Source organism: Accipiter gentilis, chromosome 19 (genome assembly GCF_929443795.1).
Source record: "Accipiter gentilis chromosome 19, bAccGen1.1, whole genome shotgun sequence".
In the NCBI taxonomy this organism is placed as follows: Eukaryota; Metazoa; Chordata; class Aves; order Accipitriformes; family Accipitridae; genus Astur; species Astur gentilis.
The window spans coordinates 2,064,173-2,076,350 of NC_064898.1; the positions used below are offsets into that span (position 1 = coordinate 2,064,173).

Sequence of the window (12,178 nt, forward strand, 5' to 3'; positions counted from 1 at the left end):
GAATAAACTCCATTTTCTACCACTGCAATAGACAACCAGAGGAGGTAAAAGAAAACAGGGCCTACAGCTGACCCTGCCATCTTCTGAAAAACACTGCTCTGAGAATGTCTTCCCTCCTTTGTCTCTCCTCTTTCAAAACCAAATGAGTTTGGGACAGATCTTTACTGGCATTAACTTAGATTAATTTTCTTCTGTTGTGAGATGGTTAGGTAAATGCCTTCTACTGTGTATAAACTCTAAAGCTCTACATACATCCCACAACAGTAAAAGTGGTCTGTGCATACATTTCTGTAGATGAACCTGTCCTTTATACTAGAGTTGTGATTTATTAAAATAATAGGGTAACAGTAGGAAATTGATACCCTGTCCTGGATTAGCCTCTTGCAAAATAGAAGCCATTGCCAGGCAGCATGTAAAAGTTAAGAAAATCATTAGAATGGGTTTTGATTCTCCAAACAGTTTTGTTTTCCTGTCTCTTCCTGTTATAATATATGCAAAAAGTATTCCTCTGTTTGAAATTTACACCAGAGGTTTTCAAATGGTGTGAAATTTAGTTCATGGTTGGTTCATGATGTGAATTCTGCATGTTTACAACATATGTTTTATAAGACTATATATGAAAAACTAAAACCTAACAGTCAATGCAGTACTTGGGCAGCATCTCTAAAAAATCCAGGGGACCTAATTAGAAATTATTCAACCAATGCTAGTCAAAAGAATATTAAAATACCAGGGGACAGTTTCTGCGCCTCTGAATAATTTCTGACATTGGGCTCTTCCATTCAGGACACTGTCACAAAATATTAAAAAAAAAAAAAAAATTATTTATTTTTCTCTCTAAATTTTTCCCTTTTGTTTTAAAGAAATAGGCGAAACATTTTTACTTCTAATGCAGTTGCACCTAATTGAGTACCATAAATGCATGGATTTGTGAAAGGCAATCAGATACTCTGTTCTGTTCCTGTCATATTCTCTAAAACACCATGCAAAGTTTGCTCGTAAACAGAGAACAGGTACATTACAAATACATGCAAAATTTAATATTCATGCTAACATTATTTAAATGTTCAGAATAAAGGTGATATTAAACCTTATATTACTATGCAAGAATACAGAATGATACTAACTTTACTTGCTCTGATAGTTCCTCTAATGCACGCCTATAAGGGAATTCCCATTCATTCCTCTAATTATTGCTTTTAACACCAGTCTTTGGCCAGCCTTGTGCATAAGGGATCTATCTCACCTGACTTGAATTATTCACTGAGGAGATGTTTACATTTAAGGCAGTGAAATCCCTAGGTAACCTAGATTCCCTTTATGACTACTAGAGGTAGACATCTAACCTAAATATCATAAATCTCTCTCCAGGAGGACCTACTTCTGTCCAGGGGTTTCTCCTGTGCATAAAGAGTGGAGGATTTTTCTTTTTTTGCCTAGTGCCTACAAAGCAACAAAAGGGGGGCTAAGAACAATCTCCATCCTCTATTGGATGAGAGGAGAAACAGTGACAAAGGATGAGGAAGAGGCTGAAGTACTTAATGCCTTCTTTGCCTCAGTCTTTAGTAGTAAGACCAGTTCTTCTTGGGGTACCCAGCCCCCGGAGCTGGAAGACAGGGACGGGGAACAGAGTCAAGGTCCCATAATCCAAGGGGAAATGGTTAGCGACCTGCTACACCACTTGGACACACGCAGGTCTATGGGGCCAGATGGGATCCACCCAAGGGTACTGAGGGAGCTGGTGAAGTGCTTCCCAAGTCACTTCCAGTCTTTTATCAGCAGTCCCGGCCAACCACAGAGGTCCCAGTTGACTGGAGGTTAGCAAATGTGACGCCCATCTATGAGAAGGGCTGAAAGGAGGATCTGGGGAACTACAGGTCTGTCAGTCTGACCTCAGTGCCGGGGAATGTTATGGAGAGATCATCTTGAGTGCCATCACACAGCACGTACAGGACAACCAGGTGATCAGGCCCAGTCAATGTGGGTTCATGAAAGGCAGGTCCTAACTTGATCTGCTTCTGTGACAAGGTGACCCACTTAGTGGATGAGGGGAAGGCTGTGGACATTGTCTACCTGGACTTGAGTAAAGCCTTTGACACTGTTTCCCACAGCATCCTTCTGGAGAAACTGGCTGCTCATGGCTTGGACAGGCGTACTCTTTGCTGGGTAAAAAACTGGCTGGATGGACAAGCCCAGACAGTTGTGAATGGAATTAAATTCAGTTGGCAGCCAGTCAGAAGTGGTGTTCCCCAGGGCTCAGTACTGGGGCTGGTTCTGTTTATATTATCTTTATTAATGATCTGGATGAGGGGATTGAGTGCACCCTCAGCAAGTTTGCAGACAACACCACGCTGGGTGGGAGTGCTGCTCTTCTGGAGGGCAGGAAGGCTCTACAGAGGGATCTGGACATGCTGGATGGATGGGCCAAGGCCAATCGTATGAGGTTCAACAAGGCCAAGTGCCAGGTCCTACACTTGGGTCACAACAACCCCATGCAGCGCTACGGGCTTGGGGAAGAGCGGCTGGAAAGCTGCCCAACGGAAAAGGACCTGGGGGTGCTGGTTGACAGCCGGCTGGATACGAGCCAGCAGTGTGCCCAGGTGGCCAAGAAGGCCAACAGCATCCTGGCCTGCATCAGAAATAGTGTGGCCAGCAGGACTGGGGAGGCGATTGTTCCCCTGTACTGGGCACTGGTGAGGCCGCATCTCGAGTCCTGTGTTCAGTTTTGGGCCCCTCACTGCAGGAAAGACATGGAGGTGCTGGAGCGTGTCCAGAGAAGGGCAACCGAGTTGGTGAAGGGTCTAGAGCACAAGTCTGATGAGGAGCGGCTGAGGGAACTTAGTCTGGAGAAAAGGAGGCTGAGGGGAGACCTCATCGCTCTCTACAACCACCTGAAAGGAGGGTGTAGTGAGGTGGGTGCTGGTCTCTTTTCCCAAGTAACAAGCAATAGGATGAGAGGAAACAGCCTCACATTCTGCCAGGGGAGGTTTAGATTGGAGATTAGGAAATATTTCTTCACCAAAAGGGTTATCAAGCATTGGAACAGGCTGCCCAGGGACATGCGTGAGTGACCATCCCTGGAGGTATTTAAAAGACGTGTAGATGTGGCACTTAGGGACACGGTTTAGTGGTGATTTGGCAGTGTTATGTTAATGGTTGGACCCGATGATCTTAAGGGTCTTTTCCAACCTAAATGATTCTGTGATTCTATGATGCTATGTCCCTGAGCCAGCTACTGAGTCACACTCTCAAACATCAGGTACCTTCTTGTTTTTCCAGGTGGTAAGAAACCTTGAAAAGTTTCCAGCTACTGCAGCATAAGGCTATGAGAGCAGGAAGCTACCTTAGAAAATGAAACCTGTTCCTTCCCGCCCGTACCTCATGGCCCCACCACCTATTTAGCAATGCCTCGGACAACCTCAGTACCTACACGTCCAGGTGAGGAGACAGGACGGTCCTAGCGGCCATATGGGGAGGTGAGCAGAGGGGCTGGAAGGGAGATTTGCAATGACCTTGTTGGATGGGCTTTTGGGAGGGAACGAGGAAACCTCTCTTCAGAATTGTTTGGTGTCCGGCTGCTTAGGCTTGCTTAGGGTCCCGCATTATCTAACGGTGACCCAGGGGTAGGTTTACGACAAGCTCCTGGACAGACCTGAAATCTCTCTCCAGCAGCAGACAGCGATGTACACTCTCTAGCATGCCCATATGTATTCCCGAAACCTGGGACATATTAATATCGGCTGTGTCAAGAACAGCAGCACTCTCCTGAAAAGCATTATATCAAAGGCTGATCCTGATGTAACCACAAATCGATTGGCTGCCATGGTGATGTGCTGCTGTTAGGGAGAGTATTTCTAGGAATGACACCAGAGAAAACACAAGCTTTGATTATTTGACACAAACCAGAAGAAACAGTAAATTTTTGTGCACAGGCAGGTGAGTGAGATTAACCCACATCGAGCTAAATTGCACTCGAAATTAAAGCTGCGCTGTTAAGGTCTTCAAATGTGGATGAACCGTGCCCGTGAGAACCTACCTACTGTGTTGTGCCACCGATTGACTGCGAACAGCCTGCTGCAAGTGACGGTCACCACGGCAGGGATGGTCAGGTGGGGCAGCGTGTTGGCCGCCACGTGTGTGACGGGGGAATTGGACGGGAACTTCAGCACCATGATGACGTCCTGCTGCATCTGATCTTTAAACATGAGGGGGCTCTGTGGAAGGAAACACTGTTGAGTAGAAAGGAGAAGAGAGCAGAAGAAAACAGAAGGGATAACACAATTAGTGAGGAGGTCTGAGGGAAAACGAGGTTAAAAAAGAGCAGGCAAGCATGTGCACATACAGGGAAAACAACGCTACCTGCACGTCTACGCTAGTGATGGAGGAGAGCAAGATCAGAAGCTATTGTCGGATCATTACATGAGGACAAGTAGAGAATAGGTATGGTAAGGGGCATCGTTACAGGGCGCAAAATGACCATTAGCATTAATTAATATACAGTAAAATGTAAAATTATACAGCAGTTAATATTCATACGATAGAGAGATGAGTCAAATAAAAGAGTTAATCAATTAATACATCATAAAGAAAAATGCTATGAACTACAACGTCTGAAAAAAGAAATTTTAAGAGGGACTCAAGAACTCACAAGTATTTAATTTTTCTTAATGAATTCTTTATAAGAAACACAGCACTTCCAAACACAGACAATTTAATTCTATGTAAAACATATACTTATTAGGCAGTCTGTAGGTAATTATAAACCTGTTTGATGATTCTACAAGTGACGCAGTTTTTTGTACATGGACAATAATACTGTTATTAAGTACTGTTTTTAATGTGGTTTTTTTCAACCACTGTTATAACAAATAGAATCATTTCTAGAAGTTCAAATAATCCTTTTTACTTATCGCTTTAACTTATTATTAAAAATATATTATCCATATCTTAAGAATGTAAAACAAATATCAGGTACATTCGAAATCTACACATTACTTAAAATAACAGGGCTAACACTTCCAGATCAATTCCCACTTTCGCAGTGTGCAACTAGATAGAGTGATTTCCTTGTAGGTAGATAAAATGATTGAAACTGCTACACGTATTACTGTCGATTTACAAAACTTAAAAGAAAACATCTAGCTCTAAGCATTTAAACAAAGGCACTGAGGGGCACAGAGATCTGTCTCGTTCAGTCTGGCTATTTCATATAATTCTTTGCAAGAGGCACAGAGAAGAATGCGTTAGGAATGAGTTTTGGAGTTCAAATTGAAATTCGAAATATACATTGCATTCTCCCGGGGGAACAGGCAGGAGGATTCCAGCACGATTTGAACTCCAATACTTCATTTTTGTCAAGCAGGCATTGTTCATAAATCAGCCCCTAACAATGCATCCTTGAAAACGACACAAACCAACACGCTCACTCTGAGACAAGCCTGCAGTCATTCCCACCACTTGCAGAAATAAGAATGTAAATATGTACTGATCAGGGCTATATTTACGAAGATAGGGCCTTTTTATACAATACTAGACAGGAAAAGCCAGGACTATAGGAAGCTAAAGCTACCGAAACGTCCACCTTGCCCTGCTAGAGCCCTGCGAGCCGTCGCTGCCAGGAGAGAGCACGGCTGCACGGGCAACGGAGGGCGTTCAAAGCGTTGCTTAACGGGTCCCTTACGACCTACAAAGGATCCTCAGGTTCAGAGGGAAAGCATTCCCGGTCAGCAGTTATGTCTCACCAGGTGCATGGCAGAGCTCCGAGGTGGATGGGGCTCAATGAGCAACTGCGATGGCGTCTGTCCAAAGTTCTGTATCTGCGCCTCCATGGCCTGCGGGCAAGGGAGAGGGACTGTCATGAGCAATACGCGTCAAGGAGAGAGGTCAACACACTGTGTGACAATGCAGGCATATCCCAAGTCAGCCATGAAAAAAGTCCAGAAAATTCACCCGGTGCTCTCCTCCCAGGCTGCAGACTCATCCAAGTGTTAGTATTTTGTAGACAAGCTTTGCTTCTCCGTTCGAGCATGCTTCAGTTAACCAACTAACCATTCTCATTTCCAGTAACTGGCGTTATATGTGAAAATGTTAACCTGTGAGGACATGCAGTTCAGGTCTGGGGAGAGCTTTTCTTTGCACTAAAAAGAACATATATACCTTAATAAAGTCCTTTGTAAGGAGGAAAGTATGAGGATCTCTAATAAAATAAGCCTCTGGAATCTTAAATGGGGGGAAAGAAAAGCAAACTGAGAAACAAAATTCATGTATAAAATATAATAAAACCAAAATAATTACTAATTCAACAACAACATTAGTAGGTTAAAACAAACAAACAAAATGCCAGAAACAAAACTTGCCAGGCACATTCAGACTAATGTAAAAATCTTTGCAAGCTGCATACATTCACTGAGTATTTATTTCATGCTTAATTTTAATGCATCTTTTTCATGGGCTTTCAGGCTTCACAGGTTTGAAATGAAAACTTAGCAATTTCAATGCATTCTTCAAGACTTAAATCTACTTTCAGAATAAATCTGGAGTAATTTGATAGGGAGTAGAATACAGCCCATATACTCAGATGCTTCCATTACTCAAACAGTTCATTCAAACAAAAACACATTTAAGATATTTTCTTAAAAACTTTGGCAAAAGATTGCTGCTTGTAAAAGCAGTGGTGTTAAAGAACACTTCTTATTTTTCACACAGGTATTATTTTATTTGACCTTGTAAAAGCAAGAATAAAGCGTTCACAGAAAACTAAACTGGCAGATTTTGAAATGCACTGTGCATTATGTACCTATATATATACCGTACCCTGTACTACTGACCCTTAATATTTTTCTTGCGAGCTTTATGAATTTTTCATTTGCTACCACACATGAAAAAACACCAGAAACATGACTATCTTGGTAAATTACGTTATTTCTTTCAGACATGAAATGGTAGGAAGCACAACAAATACTTCATGACACAGAAGAATCCTTTTAATCTACATATTTTGTGATTCCTACAAGACAATCTGTGTTTTCCTCCGCTTCACAGCATAGATGCATGAAGCGATGTTGGAGAGAGAGTTCCTAGCAGGTCACTAACGTCTACCGCTCTTGATGGCCTAGATTGACAGGTATATAATGGAAGACCACAAACAAACATTTGCCAAAAAAGAAACTTAATGCAAAATCCAGCCAAGCGGCTGAAGGACTTTCACTGGATTGCAGCCCTAGTGCATTTGATGCTGTAATTATCCCGGTACAGGTGATTTCTTGTTTGTTGACTCATTCAGAGTGAACTTCCGTGTGCAAGGCACAGAGTGTTTCTTGGGAACTGGTGAGCATCTCGGTCTTATTAACATCATTTAATGATGAACTAATTTGAAATCATAGAATAATTTTATACAAAACCAATGCATTTGTGTGGGCATATGTGTGTACATGTCTGTACAGCAGCTGTCTATATGTACCATACAAACAGTATCTCTTTACACACTGCGCAGGTACCTTCACTCGTGCAGCCACTTTTTATACAGGAACATAAAATTCACTTCAAGTCAAATCAAAGGTAGTATTTTCTTTTACATTCAGTACTCTAGAACTGATTTGCCTGGTGGGGAGAAGGGAAGGGCATTACACTTGTTTGTGAATTTCATTTTCAAAATGACAAAACCTAATATTAACAATATCGGGCACTGCGTGATATATGCTTCCACGCAGATCTGTCGATAATGTTTTCAGAAAAGTAATTTCCATTTTTCTTTTTTCAAATAATTATCAAGGTTAATTTAATTTTAATTTTTGAAAGAATTCTGTGTTGAAATAAGAGTGTGAATTGTATTTGGCAGCAATACTGAACAAAAACCAGACCTTCCTCTCCCACCCTTTGTAGCGATCCCTTAAATGATACTTCTGTTCTCTCGCAGGCACATTGAAATGAATTATTAAATTTTTTTTCAGTGCAGCCCAATTCTAATTTACACATTTACTTTCATGTTGTCCGGTCTTGGCAAATTTTGATTGTTTGGCTGTAAATTCTGCACACATAAACTTTGCTGGCTTTGCCTCCCAGTTCACATAGATTTATGGTAGTAATAGAGGAAGAGAAAGAGAAGCAGAACATGATAATAAACCAACATGAATTTTTCAGATTATGAGGAATGGACACTTAAAACGTAACTGTCAAAAGCAACTGTTATTTTACAGCTGAAGATTTCCTGGTAAATACTCACTTACATACTTTACGTGCCCATAATTTTAGAATATTTAAGTTAATGCCAAGTCCTTCTGTAACCAGAACAAATGCAGAATGAAGGCCTTGATATTCAGGGAATATTGAATATTTTTGCTGGCTTGCACTTACAAGACAACCACCTCTCCCCCCCCCCCCACCCCCACCCCGTGGATAGTAATGTTATTCTCTTTCAGAAATACCATTCGTAAAACTGACAACTCTTAGAAGCATTGAAAAAAGCTGAACAATGTTTCTTAAAAAAATACCTGTAATACTCAACTATTGCACAGAGACTATAGTCTGCACAACACCACAGCTGTGCACAGCTACAACTGGTATTCCTCTCTGGAGCTCACAACACTTAAAAAGGACAGAAAAACCTTGTCAAAACTTAACACAGAAGATAAACATAAGCATACAGAGATAAAGTGACTGGCCCAAGGGTATTCCTAATGCTGCCTCCTATCAGATCACTTGACACAAAATGAAAAGCAGGTACGGAACAGATCTGTGAATAATAATGTAATACATTGATTTGTTTACAACAGAACTCTGGCTGTATCTGAAATTAATCTGAAAACTGGTAAGTGTACACTGCAGATTTTCTTGAACTGTAAATCATCAAACGTCTTTAGATTTATTTAATGGTCTTAAACATTTCATTCTAATTAATCAATTCCCCTTCTCCCATCAGATCTTGAGTATTGTGTGCAAAGTGCTACACCACTCTGACACACATTCTAGTCAATTTAATACAAATTTTAATAAAGTTTATTCTCATTTCACCTTCAAATGTCCTTCCTGTAGAAACAATATAAGCTTGGAATTCAGCAGCTGCCAGATTTAACGCTTTCGGAACAGCAAAATGGCAATTATATTAGTTTTCACTTTCTTAATAAGGTGTTGCAGAAAAGCTATGTAGTGAGCTGATTTGAGATTCCCTACTGTTTTTAATACACATAAAATGAGATTTGTACTCCGGACACTTCAGGGACTATCTGTTAGGATATGTTCATGTATTGCAGAAAGATAAAATGGGTCATCGCCTATTATTTGATAATCACAGGTCAGAACAAGGAAAGAAAAAATATCTGCAAACTTGCTGGCAATTCAAAGTTAAAATTAGTTGATCTCACACATCCTAATTTATGCAATCAAGCAAAACACAACTTCATAGCGCTTAATATTGGTTATTTAACAATAAGATAGAGAGATTTATATTATATGTTTACATACATTTTGGTCAAGAAAAATCAATATATCAAATAATCCAATCTTAAGAATGATACTAATCTTAGATACAATGAGCAATATCCTTAATGTATTTTGCTCAAAGGAACTAAATTACTGGGTTCCAGTTTTTATGCTTAAAAGCAGACTGTACATGCACAAGGACACTGGGATGCTCTTCTGCAACCTGAAGGATCAGTCCTCAGTGTCATCTTCCTGTGGAATGAAGAGTTCAATACATCTGCTTTGCTCATTATGCAGTCTACTGAAGTATTTGAGTTTTATTTCTTAATTCTGGTTGAAAGAAATACAAATCTTCCATTAAATAATTCAAGCGATCTGTTTCTTTAGGTGTAAGAACTATTTTTCGGGGTCAAAGACAATGCCTCCAACAGCAAGCAGTGCAACCCAACGGGAGCAGAGCTGCAGAGAAAAAGAGTTGGTCTTAGAATAGAACAGGATTTTGTTTTTTCATTTCGAAGGGACCTACAACAATCATCTAGTCCAACTGAGCAATTCAGGGCTGATCAAATGTTAAACTGTATTATTAAGGGCAATGTCCAAATGCCTCTTAAGCACTGACAGGCTTGGGGCATCGACCACCTCTCCAGGAAGCCTGTGCCAGTGTTTGACCACCCTCTCGGTAAAGAATTGTTTCCTAATGTCAAGTCTAAACTTCCCCTGACGCAGCTTTGAACCATTCCCACGCGTCCTGGCACTGGATCCCAGGGAGAAGAGCTCAGCACCTCCTTCTTCTTGAAGATCCCATGCTGAGACCGTGCCCACCGCAGGGTTTTCCCACCGGGCTGGCTCCAGCATGGGCTGCAGACCCCACCAGTGGCTGAGCTCTGCTAGCTGCACCCCTGGAACACACTGCTTCTGTCCTTAGAAACCAGTCCACACACTCCGAAACTGCTCTGCAGTGTGAGTGAAAGGACAGCAACTAGGGACGACTGGCAGATTCATTTCAGAAGCACAGTCCTAATCTAAATGAAAAATGCTAGAATTGGCTCATCTGAAACATCACAAAAGTGAGCGCTTTGTTTGCTCTTTGACATAGCTTTTCAAAAAGGGTAAGCCATGAAGCGGGTTATTTTTAACATACTTTTTCTCTAAAAACGTTCTTTAGAAATGCAAGCAAAATCACCGAGGAAGATATTAATGGTCCATCTCATTTGCAAACTCCCCTTTGCTGAGAGAGATGCCTGGTGACTACATTACACAAGAAGCATAAAAGTATGAGCACTTTTACTTTGAATCATGGAGGGAAGAAAGAAATTCCTAAAAGCAGACTGCATCGCAGATAGTAAGAGAGTGTTTTTATTCCTAGGTGAAGTGGCCTTGTTTTATTAATCTTCACTGATTACTACCATAATCAGTTAAACTTTTGAAAATATTTATTATCTGAATTTCTCTATGTTGTCATTACTTTTTTTTACATGTTCAGTCTTTTTATTACTAACTCTCATAATCCTGGTGTGTTTTGTTCCTCTTGTGTACCACGTTCAGGTTTTTCTACAATCCATTTTCCCCCGTGCATGGGGACTGAGTCCAATGAAGAGTTAAAATTTGTAGGCATTTGAGAAATACGCACCACAGCAATAGTCATCCAACTCTGCCTTTCCCGAAAGTTTATTTCATTTTTGCATCCAAGTGAACACAGGAATCCTTTATGCCCTCTCCCACCCATGCAGCCAGCACGCTCAACAGCCCGCAAGCACCGTCTTCTTCAGAGCAAATGTGATTGACAGCCCTTCGGTGGGTAACATAAGCAGCTTGAAATGTTATTGTTTGGTACAAGTGGTGTGAGATACTGCTTTTTTATTTGCATCTAAGGCTGTTAAGCAGCATCGATATCTTCAGGACTTTTGGTAAGTTCGGTTAAGAGTATTGATTTCCGTTTCATTATTGTATGTTTGGAGGAACGAAGCGCTGTAGTTTAAACACGAGCAATGACTCATCTAGTCTGGAGGCTTCAATACAGTTGGTTATTTAATCAGGATACTCAAGGGACTAAAAGATGGGCACAGAAATGGATTTTCTCCACAGGTCACTACTTTATTAATTTAACAATGGGGAAGGGGCGACCTTAAGCTCCTTCCCCTCACAGGAGGTATCTCATTGGATCCAGCGTGCAATTCAATGGCTCCCCAGCAGACCAACAGCTCCGAGCTGACCTTCAGCTTCCTCCCAGACTCAGTCCACCCCTGAACTTCTTCCTCATTTCCCTCTGAAAGGAAGTAGCACTACGAAAGCAATGACAGTACGTGAAAGGTAAAATTTCCCTTTCTCTTTACAGGCACGAGTCACGTCGGTGACCTTTTTTTGTCTCAGGAAGTGCTGCCTTTAGCTTTCATATTTACCTCATTAAGCCACTAATTGTGATACTTACTTCTTCCCTCTTTCACCTTTACAGTCCTCCCATTCTTGCCCCTGGTAGTCCAATATGCCTCTCATGACACAAAACCGTTTCAAACACTCTGTCAGCTTAAGCAAGCATTTGGTTAATACACTGCAAATGGGAAATAAATCCAATACATCTCACAAACAGAAACAGAGAAGGTAAAGCAAAATACCATGAAGATGGATATCCTGCAGCCAGGGCAGGTTTTGCTGAGTGTCCCTTACTCCTTCAGGCATACTCTCCTATGTGAGGTTCCCATGTGCCTGAGCACAAATACTTCCTTTTCCTCTCTAGCAGCCCAGTCCCCTGAAAATCACGGAA

General features: G+C 41.3%; 1 protein-coding gene across 8 annotated transcripts in view; it reads right to left on the reverse strand.

Annotated features, from left to right (window-relative positions):
* Positions 1–12,178, reverse strand: part of NBEA (neurobeachin) — a 509,146-nt gene that overhangs the window by 24,224 nt on the left and 472,744 nt on the right. For 6 of the 8 annotated variants that reach the window (XM_049822905.1, XM_049822906.1, XM_049822904.1 and 3 more), the window contains 2 exons: positions 5,742–5,831; positions 4,037–4,229 (listed from right to left, as the gene is read on the reverse strand). In XM_049822905.1, the coding sequence (XP_049678862.1) occupies positions 4,037–4,229; positions 5,742–5,831 (283 nt within the window). The remainder of the gene's footprint in view (positions 1–4,036; positions 4,230–5,741; positions 5,832–12,178) is intronic. The other 2 variants (XM_049822909.1, XM_049822903.1) reach the window with 1 other exon arrangement.